The following is a 17,500-nucleotide window of genomic DNA, read 5'->3' as shown; positions in this document are numbered from 1 at the left end:
ACCAAGCAAAACTCTCACATACGAAAATTTTGTTTCAGTAGCACTTCAGCTGGTGTTAACTAATCTGATTCTTTAAACCCGCTTAGAGAGTCTATGTTCCAAAAGAAAACTAGCCATTCAAACAAAATACCCCATCACTGATCTGACTAAAATACATTAGTAGAATTCTACCTAAACACTAATGCAAATGCTGCAATCTGATTGGCTAAGCCATTACACACTATCAGGCATTAGTGTGCAGTGGCTGGAGTTCATCTTCAAAATACCGATGTTTTTTCCATTTTCCTAAAGTTTTGGAGGAATATTTTGATGTAAATGGCTAATTAAAAAATTCCTGAGACGACTAAAAGAAGGACATTTACGGTTTTGAGACTTTAAAAACTTGGAATTCCTGAAAAAATGATGTGTGCATGCACACAACTGCAATTTCAAATGACAATTAATCCAAGCGATCTTTCTAAGGCACAAAGTTTAATAATACGTCAAGAAATAACTGGAAACTGTTATTTGAAATAAATTTCAGTTAGAATTCTATGAAGACAATTAGATTATTCGCTCTTGATTTCTATCAGGTGATAGCTGATTTGGCCTTTGGCCTTATCAACTATCACCTCATAGAAATCTCGAGCTCATAATCTAATTGTTAAATATGTAATTTCAATGACTATCACCAATCATGGCTAGCTCTTAATGATCAACTTACATCCATCTTAAGAAAGTGAATAAAGGTATATAACAATATGTTACATGATAAGTAGTTAGAGGGGCAGTTGACATATACCATTTTGCTGCAGCATACCGGTATCTTAAAATAAGCCACCACTGCATGTCACATTGGCAAGTGGGCAGGTGTGACAAATATTGTCACGTTGGCGTGTGGGCAGGTGTGACATGCCATTTAAAACAATTATGTGATGCCTGTATACTCAAAAGCCGAACATAGGAGCAATGGTTTCTGGTCTGTATGGGAAACAAATGATATTGTTGACATCATGAAATGAATGGATCCACAACAGCTTGCAAATATTCCTATTACTCGGGCTTCCATAGCAAAGCCCGAGTCATAAAATGCAAGCGCTTTGGTCGCCAAAAGAGGGGTCATGGTCCCAGGTGTTCCATGCGTAGACCATAGAAACTGGGGACGAGAAATGCGACATTGCTTGCTCTTCGTGACAGAATGCGGTGTTTTGCGAAGAAAGTTTTGGTGAGAATCGCGCCTTATATGTTCATCTCGCATACAAAGATGTCGATCGTTTTTGGAAAGGGTTGGTCCACGAATTATACTGCTTGAAAGCCAGCCAGGTAAGCAAAGGTCAAGCTTGAAACGTTCTTTTGAGATAACAACTGAGCCGATCACGGTATTACTTCAAACTACAAGAACACTGAAACAATAGGCAGTCAATGATTGCATGTGGCTACTGCTGATATTATTTAGAACACTGCAGTAAGACAAATCATATTGCAATGAAACGAGTTACAGTATTGTGCAAAAGTAATGCAAACGAAATTCATCGAAATTTGTCCTTTGTTCTCGCACATTTTCCATGAAGAGTCGTCAAACTTTCGAAAGTACAATTCGAAGTAGCAAATTTTCGTGGTCACCAAACGAAAATTCGAGATAGCGTAATTCAAAACAGCGAATTTTTATGACATGATCCGTGATGAATGACATTGCCGAGCAAGTGTATGCAAATAAACTATCGAAAATATATTCAATGATCCATCAGTTTAATTGGCTATTTCCAACGAAAAAAAGGCAATAATAAAGTGTATTATCGTTTGTCTCACGATGTAGTCACTTGAGATGTAGATCGCGACGTTTCGACTGCTTACTGCTAGTCTTCTTCAGGCGATAAGGTCGACTGATTGCACGGTATCATTTATATCACAAAGGTCGGCTGTGATTGGTGCATTTCGATCCTCCTATTGTTCCATTGTTCCGGCGAGTAGCTGTTCCCTCAGTGGTCGGCTGTTGTACCGTTCTCCTGTTGTTGTGTTTCTTGATTGTGGGTATCCATGCTTCAGGAATTTCAATTCCACTATCCCTGTTGATGTTGTTAGGGTGAAGTCTTATGTGAATAGCTTCCTTGACCCTACATGTGTACCAGTGAGGATCTCGATCAATAAACTTGACCTCATTCCAGATAGGATAGTGGCCGGTCTCGTGGGTGTGTTCAGAAATGGCGGAGGTCTGAGTATGGGCGAGTCGTATATCCCTGTCGTGTTGCATCACACAACGAAAAAAGTGATTACCTCACAAGTAATTTCTTAAACACAGACTCGTAAACCTTGTTTTAGCAACTTTGATTTTCAAACCTGCGTACTGATTGGTAGAACTGGGTGCCAATTCCACAAGTAGGTCAAGTCTGTTGACGTGACAATGTTTACAGAAGCCTGCTTTTCCAAAACAAACAACGTAGAAATGAGACAGAACTTTCGGAGACAAAATGTTTATTTTATGAAACATTACATTTCGTTTTGGAACTAAAACTCAACAGTTCTCAAATGTCTTTTGCGTGTTTTTAGCATGAGCAGTGCATGTCTTGATTGGTTCCACAGTTGAATCGTACAAAACAGTCTTAGGACGTCTTACCTTGTAAACTGAATCATTGCCGGGTTTAAAGGCAATAAGCTTATTTCAAGCATTTTCTGCTTCCATATCGACCATAAGCATCGACCTAGTGGTTCGTATTTATGCCCAGCCATGTGCCATGTCACTTGAACGCCATGTCTGCGGATGTCGACAAACTTGGAAAACTTACGAGCCCACAGTGGTTTGGCCTTCGGTATAGATGTTGTTGGGAAAGTGAGACGTTCACAAGAAAAGAGTACTTATAACACACGCTGAAGCCGGAGTAAGTTGTTTGTTTTGCTGTCTTATGGCAAGCCATTTGTAGCAAAATTTAATCCTTGCAATATATGTTTAATCCTTTAAATAATGGTTTTATTTAAAGATAGAAAAAGGCATTCAATCCAATGGTAAATAAAATTTTTGGTTCAATTCAATCTTTTAATTTTCATGATTTAATCCAATACCTGGAATATTGATTCAATCCAATACCTAAAACATTGATTCAATCCAATACCTGGAACATTGATTCAATCCAATACCTCGAATATTGATGCAACCCAATACCTGGAATATTGATTCAATCCAATACCTCAAATATTGATTCAATCCAACACCTCAAATATTGATGCAATCTTCCTGGGCCGAGTGCGGCCAACAGGAACAAGAGTAACCGAGCACTAGAGAGCACTGAAAACATGGCAGGCGAAGGAGAACTAGATTAATTTTAGAAGTTGACTTTCCTAAGTTTCTTGCAGACATCTTGGATAAAACGGAAATAATTTTTGAGAATTTTGACTCAGAAGTTGCAGAAGCGCATGCCGAAGTTCTTGATCAAACCATTAGTCTGCTTAGGTAAATGAGACATTGCTACAACCAAGACACAAGGGACACGGAAAATTTAGATTCCATTACTGCCGCTTTTGTAGATGTAAGTTAGCCAATTTTTATGTCACAAACATATTTGTTTATTAAAAGCTGTGTGTGCTAGCTTTTTGTGGCAAATAACATAAACTGTGGCAAATTTTGCTACCACATTGGTCTTTGGTATTGTGCATATTTCTGCTGTCCAATCATTACTGGCACACTAAACTTTGAACTGTAAACAAAATTTTTGCTGTGCTGTGTGCACAGTCAAACATGTTTCTCACAAAAACTGGTTGTGTAAACCTGGCGTTAAGTTATTTTTGAAATAAGAACCTTTACATTTTACAAGACCGCAATCATTGAACATTGGGATGTGTTTTAAGTTTTTCAATGTTGTTGTCTCATGTTTTGCATTATTTAACCCACATGTGGGAGCTGCGAGGTTTTAGGCCGTGTAGGGGCCGTGTGAGGGTCGCTAAGCGGCCAAGTGAGCCACGATTGTCCTTCGTCTGGCAGGTTGTGAATAAATAAGACGAAGGACTTTTCTTTGAGTCTAGGTAAAAGGCTGAGAAAAATGTAGCAAGATCGAGATGCACAGTTTTGGGAGAAAGGGAGTTGGGGGTTATAACAATTTCATACTAGTAAAAAGAAAGTAATAGGGTTTCCTCGATCAAAACAATAGCAAATGAAGCAGTTTTCAACTGAGTGTCAAAATAAAGTAATCAGGCAATTACTTTGGTTTTAGTTTTGTTATTACTGCGATTTGAGATTTGCTGAGTAGTCTACCACAAAAGAGTTTCAACAGGAATGATTGTGTAATGCACATTAGCACTATCGAACACTAGCGGTTGCTATGGTAATACAAAAACAACTTCGCACAGAGTCTGGGTTACAAAAACATGGCTTGTGTCGACGAGTGCCCTTTGTGGCCTACAAATGTGAGCCAAGAAACAACCGAAGAATAATTGTGTAAGAGCTGTGATGCTTTTTATGTAAACTGAAAAGTAAAGGAAACTTTGAAGTATATCCAGTTGAGTCTTAAAGAACCGTTATGTAAACAGACAAGCTTACCCAATGTGAGATGACAGCAGAAAAGAATCATCGTGGCAAATTCGAACTTGGCAAATTGTCATCCACAAAATGCTTGGGAATGTTCGAGCAGAGCTAATAAAGAGCGCAATTTCGCTAAAATGTTCGAAGTCATTTATCGAACAGAAAGATTTTTTGCTAGAAAATTCTAAGTCAATTTTGTTCCAAGTGAATTGTTGTTTGGAAATTCACATAGTTGGAAACAATAGGCATTGCGAATTATCGTGACTTTTCGTTGAAAATTTGCTTCCATCATAATTCAATATTTTTTTGTCAAAAAGCCAAGAAAAGCCGTGAATTTCGGTGAAATACGTTTGCATTACTTTTGCACAATACTGTAAATGCAAAACGATTTTGGACTGGTAGCTCATTAAAAACATGCGATTTGTTTCTTGCACTGCGTGAAATATGCCGATCTCCAAATTTTTAAAGATAAGACTTTTGGTAACTTGAATTAAATATGTTACCTCCAAGTTAGCTGGCTTTCTAGTAGGGTACAGGGAAAAAAAATGTGTAATTTTGGAGGCAAATTGTGTGGGGAATTGTGCGGGACTATTGACAAACCAATGTTCTCTGCATTGACGATAGTTTAGCCAAGTTTATTTCACTAGTAGTTCAAATATATTTAGCAGTCTTAGCAATCGCCAATTCTTTTAGAAAACTGTGTCTGACTGCTTAAGAAAATCATGTTGCGTGACATGAACTACACAAGTATGAAACCAAATTAAATAGCAAAACAGAATGCTGCATTTCCCCTTAGAAATGAGCTCCTTTCTAAAAATACTCCTGCCTTGATTCAATAAGAATATGTAGGTTAAATATTTATTCATAAACTGCATTAAGGGTGGCAAATTCTTGGAAATTATGCGCAAAAAAACACAACTTGAAAGTTTATGCAAATTAAGTACGATGCTATTTAAGCCTTGTCATAGGGCTGTTGGGAAATATGACTCGTGAAAAGGCTTTAAGATAGCAACACGGCAAAGATGTTTAGCTGCACAATTTATTCGGATCTCCACGACCAGTAAATGAACTTTGTACAATTTCTGCTAGCATGTACAATGTAATTACCATAAGTTGTAAAAAGACCTCGAAAATTCTTTGCGAACAAGTTCCCCATAAGTGTGTAGACAGCTGTGCTTCATTCTTGAACCAAAATGGTTTAAACTCACAACTTGCGATTGGATTAGGAGGATACTCAACGAAGCAACTTGAATAGTAACTCTTGTGCTAAAATATCCTGATTCTTTAATTTGTTTTTATCGTGACCAATACGTGTTTTCATAAAGTACGATTTGATACTGCCGTTCGACGCCTGAGTAAACACTCTTACAGTGTCTAGTTAAAAAAGAAATGTAAACAGAAGTGCTCGTTATGCAAATTTAACGTTGTTTATTAGGACACCCACCTCTGCCATCAGAGATTATATTGTGCTTGTAGATAGACAATTCAAGAAGGACAGGTTTTCGGATGACTGTGTTCAAATCACATGAATCGTTAAAAAACAATAACATTTCATGTGCAAAACAAAAGAATCCATCCCACACTTCCCTAACAACCAGGGGTTTGGAAGGTAACTTTGAAAACTATTTTTACTTTTGTTGGTTGTTAGGGAAGTGTGGAATGATTTCTATTGTTCTCCACATGAACACCTATTGTCTTTTTTGTCGTTTCACCTGACTTGGCCATCAAAACGCATGTATTTTTGGTTAAGCTTTTGTTAAGCTGATCATACCCAGTTGAAACAGGAACTTTGCCTCATCTATGAAAACAGGGGAAAGGGCTCAATCGTTCATTCTAAAACATTAGATGGATTGAGCAGGGTGAAAAACCTACCAAATATTTCTTCAACCTAGAGAAATGAAATTACAATCATAAAACGATAAAGGAGTTGAAGCATCCCAAGGGTAAGTCAGCGACCAAAGAAGAAGAAATACTAGAGGAAATTGAAATATTTTATAAAGAGCTCTATACTTGAAAAGTGTTGAAAAGGCACCATTTACAAGCTTCATCGAAAATTTAGAACTACCCAGAATTGAAGAGTCGGTGGGTGAGTTAGAAAGAGAAATCACTCTTAAGGAGTGTAAAGATATTTTATGCACATTTGGTAGAGGTAAATCACCAGGCGAGGATGGATTTACTTGGGAATTTTACAACTGCTTTTTTGATTTTTTGGGTCAGGATCTTGTTGACAGTTTCAACGCTTCATACAGAGCGGGTGAAATGGCACCCTCACAATGGAGAGGTGTAATTACACTCATACCCAAAGAGGACTCCGACCTCTCCACACTTGCTAATGGTGCCTGATAACGCTATTAAATGTAGACTATAAAATTGCATCAAAAGTTATTACCAAGATATTGAAAAAAGTCTCAAGTCTTCTAATCAACCCTGACCAAACAGGCTTCATAAAAGGTAGATACATCGAACAAAACATTAGGCTAATAATTATTAATGATATTTGTCAATAAACAAAGCTCTGCAACATTCCTGGTATCCTTTTACAGCTTGATTTTTTGAAAAGCTTTCAATACAATTGAATGGGAATTTATACAAAGAACTATTGCGCTATCTAATTTTGGGGAAAGCATTCAACGCTGGATTTCCATTTTTTATGCCAACGTAGAAAGTGCAGTCATAAACAATGTTTCTGCACAAACTATTTTCGCTTGTCAAGAGGAGTGAGACAAGGCTGCCCTCTATCTCCTTGTCTATTTATCTTGGCTGCAGAATTACTAGCATGCAAAATCAGGCAAGATATAGACATTCAGGGTATAAACATTTTCAGTAAGGAATTAAAATTAAGCCAGTTTGCTGATGATACCACCCTTTTTAAAAGTAACTGCAATTCAGTTAACAAAGCAATCACCGTATTGGACAATTTGGGTGATATCTCTGGCCTGAAATTGAACCTGTCAAAAACTAAAGCTCTGTGGCTGGGATCATGGAGACATAGACACGACAAACCCTTTGGATTTCAATGGCCAGAAAAACCAATTCGCCTGCTTAAAATTATGTTAAAATAGCAAAAACTGAAGACCATCCTTGATATACAGAACTGTCGGAGTCTTACATTACTTGGAAGGTGCCTAATAACTAAAAGTCTTGGCATCTCGCAACTGGTACACTCTATCTCCAGCCTCAATGTTCCTTTTGAATACCTTGGGGCTGTGAATTCGGGCGACCCTAAAAGCTGGAATGACGGAACGGCGGAAAATGACCCCAAATCCTAAAAGATGGAATCGCGGAACAGTGGAAAATGACCCCAAATCCTAAAAGATGGAATCGTGGAACAACGAAATGGCAGAAAATCTCCCGAAATCCAAAGAGGAGTTGGGGAAAGTGAAAAAAGGCATGGGTTTGTGAAACCCCCCTCCCCGTGTAAAATAATAATTTCTTTTGTTGTTGTTAAGAATTTGTTATCCTTTAGATTTCTACTACCAATTCCTGTGTAGCTTTCGCATATTACAGTCGCACAAAGTGACAAAATCGACAATTTCCATGTGAAAGGTTGTGTCACGCCTTCACTCCGTCACACTGTGCAGACAAAGCAAGGTAAATCCTAAAAGCCACAGATTGGCAGAAAATCACCACAAATCCTAAGAGACAAAAAGTCGTGAATTCGCTGTATTGTTCAAAAAGCAAGTATTTTCCTTGAAATATATTTCAATTAAGTGGGAATCGAATAAAATTACTATAAACATAACATCCGGGACATGTCAAGTGCATGACAGATTTGTCAGCTAGCAACAACATGCCGCCACGTGCAGATGAAATTTGCGACGAAGCCAACAAAAACCTGCATTAATGAAACCTGCGTTAATTAGTGCAGTTTCATGCAGATTATGCAGTCAAACTTCAGGTGAAAAGCATAGAGATGTACACAAGTTTTAAAAGAGTCAATTAAGTATGCTATTTTGGTTGATTGTTATGGCAATAAATGAGAAATAACTCCAGTCTTTTCGAGTTACATTAACTCTAACAACATAATGTTATATATGATATTACACATAACAAGCAAAGATAATTTCCACTGAACTTGTATTCATGCGCAAAAAAAAAATGCAAAAGGGGGATACACGTAGGTGAGCTTAATGTCACTTACTTTGTTTTTTTAAACTATCATGTAACCCTTTTTGGGGGGGATGGGAGGTGAGGAGGGAAGCAATTTTTCTTCAATTCTTGCATGGCTGCTGAATTTATAGTCAATCTCAATGTAAACTCTTGACATATTTTCTGGTTTAACTAGTAGCGATGAAAATAGGAGTGTATAGTAGGAGTTATTTAATTATTACACACATTAATTTAGTTATTTGTTTCATTTGCCCATGGAAACAATGTACTTTTGTTTCTCACACACTGCTGATAGCCATGTCAAGCTGACCGCCGCCACCTGACCTTTATTGCAAAATCACAGCTAATACAAGTAGCATTACGCTTAAGACTGGAAATAATGAAAAAAGTTCAAGGCTAGTACATTCTACTGGTATTGTATAAAAACTTAAAATTTTTGGGTGGGTGGGCGGGAAAGTCAGCAATGGCGGACGTAACAAAAACAACTGCCTGCCTGATAGGTCACATGACCTATACCCAGGCCCCAGTGGCCCCATTTTTCACTTATTTCATTTCACTCAGCCAGTGAAAAATTACTCTTCTCACACACCGCTGGTAGCCATGTCAAGCTGACTGCCGCAACGTCACAAAGCATAGAGTAGCAAAAAAGTCGAAACCGAACAGAAGGAACAAATTCATACAGTACTTCTTGACCTATTGCTACTGTCCAATGTCACTAATGAGGAAGTCTGAACAAGATAGAGACAATACTCCACTGTCAAAAACTCTAAAACTGTATGGAAAACGCACGACATATCGTAACCAGTCCAGATACAACACTTGATCCAAAGTTTGACTAGAACCTAAACGTTAGCACCTTTGCAGAAAATGGCCTAACAGTCCATACAGTTCTCAGCCTTGAATGGCATGGCCTTAGTAATTTTTAACAGCAACTCCAGGGACTCCTGGATGTAGTTATTTTTGAACTTCTCACTACACCATCCTCCCTGCCGTTGGAACAGCCTATCAGGTAAAACCCAGGGCTGCTGCCACCGATGCTCCCCTGCTCTAAGACTATGGATACCATAAAGGCCAGGATCAAGCCTTTCCTTCCACAGCTCCTGCTTTATTAGTTCATTAGCCCGACTTTAAGACATGGGCTCCTTTCTGAGTTCCATCAATTGATACTTGTAACAATAATTTTTTCTGAAATTGATTACCTATGAATTTTTGTGGGTATCTAGTGTTTTGAACAACCATGCCAAGAATTTGTTCACTACAAAACCAAAACATTATTTAGAATTGCTTGGCATTTCTGAACAAATATTGAGTACTCTCAGAACCAGTTTCAATTGGGATTTTTGAAGATATTATTCTATAAGAGTTGACCTAGAGTCAGAACATGAAAATTTTCTGTGTCAAAGCCTCAAGATCTTATAGTATCCCCAAATTCATAAAAAGCTAAAATAATAGTTGCAATTGCTTGACATTGCTAAACAAAGATCTACTGTACAGTTGTACGAAGAATTAAATGAGTTATTCTGTGGGATTTCTATACTAATTTCAGACTGCTGGGTAGGCTAGGTTTTTGAGAACACTTCCCAGCTGCCAGGCATCTAGACACAATGTTATTAATATTTGTTTTGCTTCAAGTTTTCAGAACTCTACTCACAAAGTGCACTTATTGGTTTGATTTGAGCTGATTTGACTCTGTCAACACCGCTAACACAATGGTTGCAATTGACAATGAATGAGTGCTTTCGCTCGAATAAACAACACACACTCGAGTCAAAGCTAGAAAAGAACTCGCGTCTTGATGAGCCTGTCAATTATGCGATTCAAACGTAAGAAATCCACCTTAAATAAACAAAATTTCAGGCAAATAAACCGAAATAAACGCTTAATCCTATGCCAGAAAGACTAAACACTGAAAAACATTAGTTCAAATGCTGGTTCAAACATTTTAACATGACATGAAGGAACGTGCCGCGTCTGCAGTCTACCATGAAAAAGTATGTCTTCATCTACAATGTAACTATAAACAGCTGCGGCTGAATTTTAGTACACTTAAGGAGTTAAGTCTTGTTATTTATGGATATGGAATTTCCGAGGTGTAGGGGGGGCCCCAAGTAAAAAAATCATGGAAATTCCAGGGGGTGGCGGCAGTTCCGTGAAGCCCCCTGGAACGGAAGATCCTGGGGGGTGGGGGGTCAAACTGGAAAAACCCCTCTGTGGGGGGTATGGATATTTTCTGGAACCACACAATCTAAATAGTGTTGTATCATGAATGTCGTTCTCTCATTGGCTATGCTAATCTCCACCTAAAGTTCTAGATAGTAATAAAATAGTGCCAAAAAGTCAATTACTGTATTTAGCAGATGTTTCAAGCCTAGCCCTTCCTCAGTGCTAATTTTTCAAAATCAATATTTATTTTACTCACGATGTATTCTGTTGAAGATAGTCAGTAACCTAGCATGTGTTTGGTTGTTGACCAAATGGTGTCCACATCTTACCTTTCTTTAGATAGAATTTTGAATGGCTAGCAGATTTATACGACAATTAGATTATTCACTCTCAATTTCCATGCATGATAGAAATCTCAAGCTCACAATCTAATTGTTAAATAGGTTATTCACCATAATTATGTCTAACAATTCATTTTCTTCAGCTAAATCCTTGTCAGACAAAGTGTAAACCGCACTGTAATCTAAGGCTGGGATGAGTCAATATATTTAAAACTATTTTATTTCATGCCACAAATTAAACTAAGAATACAGCATTTGCATTAACTTTTTCCACTCTATATAGCATAAGTTTATGTATATGCTGCACTAAACATCTCTCTTGATCAAACACTTTCTATCAAGTATTATGGTAAAATTTAAGATACTGTTTTGTATTAGTGCCATGCAGCCAGTACATGAACTTTTTCATTTTACATTAGGACTTTTATGGTATTAATGGCCTGTGGAATTTTGGGAAAAGTTAAAAGAGTAAATAGCATTTCTAAATTGAACAAAAAAGGTTAATTAGAAGGCATTGAAGGAGTATTACTTGATCTCCACTGTGATTTTGATTGTGAGGCCTTCATCGACATCACCTTAAAAAGTAAGCCAATTATTAACTGATAAATAAACTATAACCAGTGAAAGTTATTCATTGTCACACACCTGTCTTTCAAAATACATGAAGTAATTAAATCATCTACCAAGCAAAAGTTGAGACAAACAGCCAGAGACTTTGCTGTGTCATCTTCAAATTCCTCCTGCAACGCAACACAGCAACAACAAAAATTATACGTACAGCAGCAACAAATCATGAAAATGTGTTACTGATTATCAACGTACAGATAAAGTTTAAATAAACTTTTAAATATAGTTTATGTCTGTCTGTCTGAATGTATGTACATTGTATGTATGTATGTATAGATAATAGTAACTAGTTGCATGATTTGGACAATACCTTGCCACTAAGATGAGATCTAGTTTTTAAGTTGCTCTGTTGTTGCTAGTAATATGTACTTCCATTTGAAACAACAGCATAGTCCATCCTCTCCTGACGTCAACCTCTCTAATATGGAGAGTTCATTGGTTGCCAGCAAAATGCTTATAGATACATTATTCGTATAAAAATATCCCCTATAATACGGACACCGGACACTAAATCTTAGCCTCAAAGTAAACATTCGTGTAAAATTAACCTCTTTACTTTAAAAGAAAATTCCATCCTTTCTTTCTAATACATTATGTATGAAACTAGAAAATGAAATAAAGTCCTCTTTCAGCATTGTTCTTTGAGTCTTGATCACAATGTATCTGAGCCTTCCTGTTTTACCTGTATAGTCCATGATCTTGCCTAGTCATCCTAATTACTTTACAGAGCTTTAAAGGCTCACTATGGGATCTATGTACATGTTGAAGAAGACCCTGTCTATTAGGCCTAGCTAACAACATGTGCAAAACTTCTCAAAGTTGCAGATTGGCATCGATATCATAGTAATAGTGCTACAGTTTTACATTTAAGAGAAATACCTATCGTTTCCCTTTGGAAAACTACTTCTGATAAACATTAAAATTTGGGTAATGATATGACACGGTGGCCTCATGGTTAGTGCGCTCGTCTCCGGATCGAGCGGTCCAGGTTCGAGCCCTGGCCGGGGACATTGTGTTGTGTTCTTGGGCAAGACACTTTGCTCTCACAGTGCCTCTCTCCACCCAGGTGTATAAATGGGTACCGGCGAACTTAATGCTGGGGGTAACCCTGCGATGGACTAGCATCCCATCCAGGGGGGAGTAGAAATCCTCCTAGTCGCTTCATGTTACAGAAACCAGGATAAGCTCCGGCCTGATGGGCCACTTGGCTCGTATGCAGACTTTATGACTTACCAGGGATGCAATGCTCTTAAGGACATTCTCCATTATATTGCATCGCACTGAAGAATCACTGTAGAGAGAAATACAATCAAACTCAACTTTTAAGAGTGTGTCCATGAGAAAACCAGACAGAACCAGGCAGGAGGTGATACAGCTCAAATCACCGATTTCACTCAAACTTGGCACAAATGTTGGGTTTGGCAAGTCAATGATTATGGCAAAAAATTAGGTCAAAATATTTTATTCCTTTTAAGTTAGGGGGACCCCTCCAAAAATGGCCATTTACCACTAAGTTATGCATATTTAATTATTAATTAATTTAGTATTGATTTTTGGCCATTTCATGAACATCCACTAAAACACAAAAGCCATATTTCTGTCTTAACCTAACTTGAAATCAACAAGAAATATCTACCTTAGTATTTTCCCATCAGTTTTATTATAAAATTGGCGAAAAGAAGCACTTGAGACATTTTTTTCAAATATTTTCAGAGCAACATTTTGTGACATTCTCAAAATGTCGAAAAAAATGTGGCAGAAGATTCGAATCCAGAGAGAGCAGGAAAACTTGCTTAAAGGTATTTCCCCCACGTATTCTAAATTAATAGGTGTGTCTGGGTTAGTTTCTTTTAACAAGTGAATCCATTTTTGAGGAATTGAGTTGCATAAGCCGTAATATGCGAGAAAATTAGTTTTGATTGTGAACTTGCGGCAAAACTCATTGAAAGTTAAGAAGTTATTTTCACAAAAAATGTCTTTGACTCTGATCACTCCTGCTTTATGCCAACTTTGTAACAGACAGAGAAACTTTCGATTTTAATAAAGCAGTTACTCCACAAGATTTCGTTTAGTATTTGTTCTTTGTTTTTGTGAGTGTGTTGGTTTATTGTCTGCCAGATATACAAGATGTCTTTGTAAAATTTAATGGGATATTTTAAATCATAGTTCCATTCAAATAAAAAAGAACCTCCTGCGTATTTTCAAAGCGAAAGAGGTATGTGGCTCCAACTTACATTACCGCTGCATTCGTGTAGTCTTTTTATCCAAGTGACCTTAAGAGCATTGTTCATTATTTTGAAATCTGGTAGGTCTAAGCCACCTTTAATTTTTGGACCAATCATTGTGGTGTGTTTGATTTTAGGTTTTTTATTCCAAACAAACTCAGAGATAGCCGATTTAAACAAAGATGCAAATTCCAAGGGGAAGGTGAGTAAAGATGTATTGTAGACAATCTTGGAGAGGGCAAGGCTTTTAAGAATGGTTATTCAACCATACAAGGTAAGGTTTCTTGACTGTCAAAGATTTAGAAGGTTTTTCATGGAGTCTAATTTTTGCTCAAAATATTTTTTGAAACAAATGTGTTCATTATAATTGCAATAGATTCTCAGTGTGTACAGTGTATATTGGTTCTGAAGGCCAAGCTGTATCAAAAGGTGTCAAGGTGTTGTATCTATGTGACCCTAGCCATACTGAAACATCATGGAAGATTCACAATATTTCATAAAGGTTTTCCGCAGAGGATGCATCAGACACGAAAGTGGTAGTATCATCTGCATATTGAGATACTTTACATTCTTTGTAATAGATTTGAATTCCCTTGATGTTATCATTATTTCTGATAACTGCCTGTGCTAAAATTTCCGTGCATAGAACAAAGAGAATACCAGACAGAGGACAGCCTTGTCTGACTTCTCTTTGCAGGTTAAAAAACTCTGAAGAGTGCCCATAGTTAACAACACAGCCACTGATATTGGTATAGAACGTCTTAATCCACTTTCGGATTTGTGGACCGAAGTTAAAGGCTTCTAGAGCTTTAGCTAAGAAATTCCAATCCACAGAATCAAAGGCTTTTTTAAAATCGATGAAAATTGCCATACTGGGAATGTTTTCTAAGGATGTTATTTTCATTACATGTATTGTCTTTAACTAGCCTTACATTTTGGCCGATGTTTCGGTTTTTAACATTTCCAGTTTGGGAAGAACTTTGGAAATTCTACCTGCTATAGTCTTCGCTGCTACTTTGTAGTCAATTTTAAGAAGGGATATTGGTCTCCAGTTTTCCAAGTAAAGTTTAGTTTGTTTCTTGGGCACAACTTTGATTATTCCTTGTCTCCAGGTTATATTAAGATGACCGTGTGCTAAAGCTTGATTAAAGCTTTAAACCATTGCCTGGTTCTGCCTGGTTTTCTCATGGACACACTCTTAAGGAAAATAAACATCAAGTCTTTTCTGTAGCAAATGAAATAAAAAATTAATGATCTTTAATTCCGTTTTTAAATTTAATGAGTACAATTGAGCACAAAGATACATGTAGTTTAACAGTTATAAGAGTGAGGAAATCAAACATTATGGCAAAGTTATAGCAAACCTCTCCTGGGAGAATTTAATGATCAGCTCTTTCAATTCATCTCCTAAATTTTCAAGATCTTCAAGCTCGGTGATGTCCTCATTACTGTCCCCTTCCTCATTGTCATCCATGCCTTCCTTTTCAATTGGTTTAAACTCATAATCCTTCTCCTTAGAGCTCTCTGATTTGACAGGTGTTATGTCTCTTTCATCCTCTTCATCAGGGTCTGAGAACACAGCCTCTTCATCAGGTGGCTCCATTTCCTCATCTACACCACTATCAACTAGTTCAGCATCCTTTGTGCTGCTACCTGTGTCTGCCTCCATCATTCTTGAGCCCAGGGAACCCAGGATGTCATTTGACGGTGAAGCAGAAGAGCTTTCCACTTTGCTAAATGCTGAAGTGGAAGATTCCTCAAGTTTTGAACCTTCAAGTTAAATAATATGCAAGGCAAAGAATGGCAAAGCATAACAATAACTATGATATTTTGTATCCCATTCTAGCCAGACCAACAAACAGACATGGGGTCTATTAGCTCTGCTATATAAGCTTATATAGCTCTGCTATATAAGCTTTATATCTGCTATATAAGCTGATATAGCTGTGCTATATAAGCTTTATAGCAGTTAGTTATATAAAATTGTAAGTCCAGGCATATGATTCTGGGCATGTTTCTTTTTCTCTTCTATTTATTAATAAAGAATTCTTAATGAACGGAGACTTAATTCAGATTTACTAAGGGAGATGGGCTCATGCTCAGGCTTTTAAAAATTTAAAACTCTACTTCTGTGTGGATAAACAGCTATTTCAATTTGTTTAATACATGTTTGGATAAAACATTAATGAGGCGTACTGTATCTGATGAAGAGACCATAGGGTAGAATGAACACAAGCCACAACTTCAGCATATGCTAAATACTAATAAGATACAAGTTTCATAAGGACACAAGGAACATTACTGCAGCTAACCAAATTCACTCTAAATTTTATAAAACCCCAAGGTCATTCAAAATTAAAAATTAACAAATAAATCAGTATTTTAGCGCATGTCATGTATTAAAAACAATCTCATAGATTACTTTTCTATTGTGTTAAATTGTGATCCATGCCCACCCTACCATGAGGTCCAGTTGCCTAGACAATACCCACAGAGTTCCCACTAGTTTTGATAGTTAAGGGTCCTTGGGACCCCCAGTTCCAAAGAATTGGGGGTTCTTTTTACTTTTCAGGGGTCCTTTGCCTATTACTAAAATTTAATTTCATTGTTTTCAAGTGAGAGGCAAGAACCAAGACTGGGTGGTAACACAATTAACAAAGCTTTATTTTTGAAATAAATTGAGTTATCCCAGAAAAAAATACCACACCCCCTGACAGATGAAAACGTTTTAGGACTCATAGCTGTGACTTAAAATGAAAACGTTTTAGGACTCATAGCTGTGACTTGTTTCTTACAGTGTGCAAAATATGTCTCCAAATTTATAACTATACCACTTTCGGTAACTTGAACTAAATATCTTATTTCCAAGTTGGCCTTTTAAAAGGGTGCAGGAAAGAAAATTAAAATTATGCCAAATTTTGAAGGCAAACTGTGTGGAAAGAAAGAAACTTCGATTAAGCAGGGAATTGTGTGGGATTGTGCAATCTTTTGATGAACCAAACTCCAAGTGTTCTTGCCAAGTCCTACAGCAAGGAAATTCTGCATCGATGATAGTTTAGCCAAATTTATTTCACTTGTAGTTCAAATACACCTACCAATCGCCAATTGTTTAAAGTGCCTATGAAGTAAAAAATAATTGCTGCTTATTTGAAAGGCTTTTCAAAGTAAAGAAGAATGGCGTTTTCCTTTTTGGAATATTTTTTTCTTGTTTTAGAGATACTGTATTTACTCGAATAAGCACCATGGCACTTATTTAATTTTTCGTGTCTCCAGTGCGGCACTTATTCGAGGGCAGCCCTTATTTGAAGGCGGCGCTTATTTAAAGGGCTCATACCAAAAAAACAAAATATTTTGATTGTACAATTTAATTTACTTCATGAGTATTTTTCGTGGCTTACAGGCTTGAAGTTAACAGCCTTGTGAATACTTTTCTGCAGGTATTCAACAACGCTTCACTCGATGTCAATGTCCTGACTGTTGCTGAAAGTTCACAAGATCTAACACAGGATGCACTTTGTCTTAGTCTGTGCATTTAAAAGTAGTTC

The 17,500-nt window shown here is 37.1% G+C and overlaps 2 protein-coding genes across 5 annotated transcripts in view; one reads left to right on the top strand and one right to left on the bottom strand.

Annotated features, from left to right (window-relative positions):
- Window positions 1-17,500, bottom strand: part of LOC145479208 (integrator complex subunit 3-like) — a 306,674-nt gene that overhangs the window by 102,843 nt on the left and 186,331 nt on the right. For all 4 annotated transcript variants that reach the window (XR_014048403.1, XM_081457501.1, XM_081457510.1 and 1 more), the window contains 3 exons: window positions 15,320-15,725; window positions 12,964-13,021; window positions 11,749-11,843 (listed from right to left, as the gene is read on the bottom strand). Coding sequence is in view for 3 of the 4 variants with exons in the window: in XM_081457501.1 (XP_081313627.1) it covers window positions 11,749-11,843; window positions 12,964-13,021; window positions 15,320-15,725 (559 nt within the window). In the remaining variant the exon portion in view is untranslated. The remainder of the gene's footprint in view (window positions 1-11,748; window positions 11,844-12,963; window positions 13,022-15,319; window positions 15,726-17,500) is intronic.
- LOC145479884 (uncharacterized) overlaps window positions 1-17,500 on the top strand; it is a 192,565-nt gene that overhangs the window by 97,867 nt on the left and 77,198 nt on the right. The gene's annotated exons all lie outside the window — the stretch shown is intronic.

This window comes from Orbicella franksi, chromosome 1 (genome assembly GCF_964199315.1).
Source record: "Orbicella franksi chromosome 1, jaOrbFran1.1, whole genome shotgun sequence".
Classification (NCBI taxonomy): domain Eukaryota; kingdom Metazoa; phylum Cnidaria; class Anthozoa; order Scleractinia; family Merulinidae; genus Orbicella; species Orbicella franksi.
The sequence above is the reverse complement of the archived record's forward strand: the minus strand, read 5'-3'. Positions and strand labels throughout refer to the sequence as shown.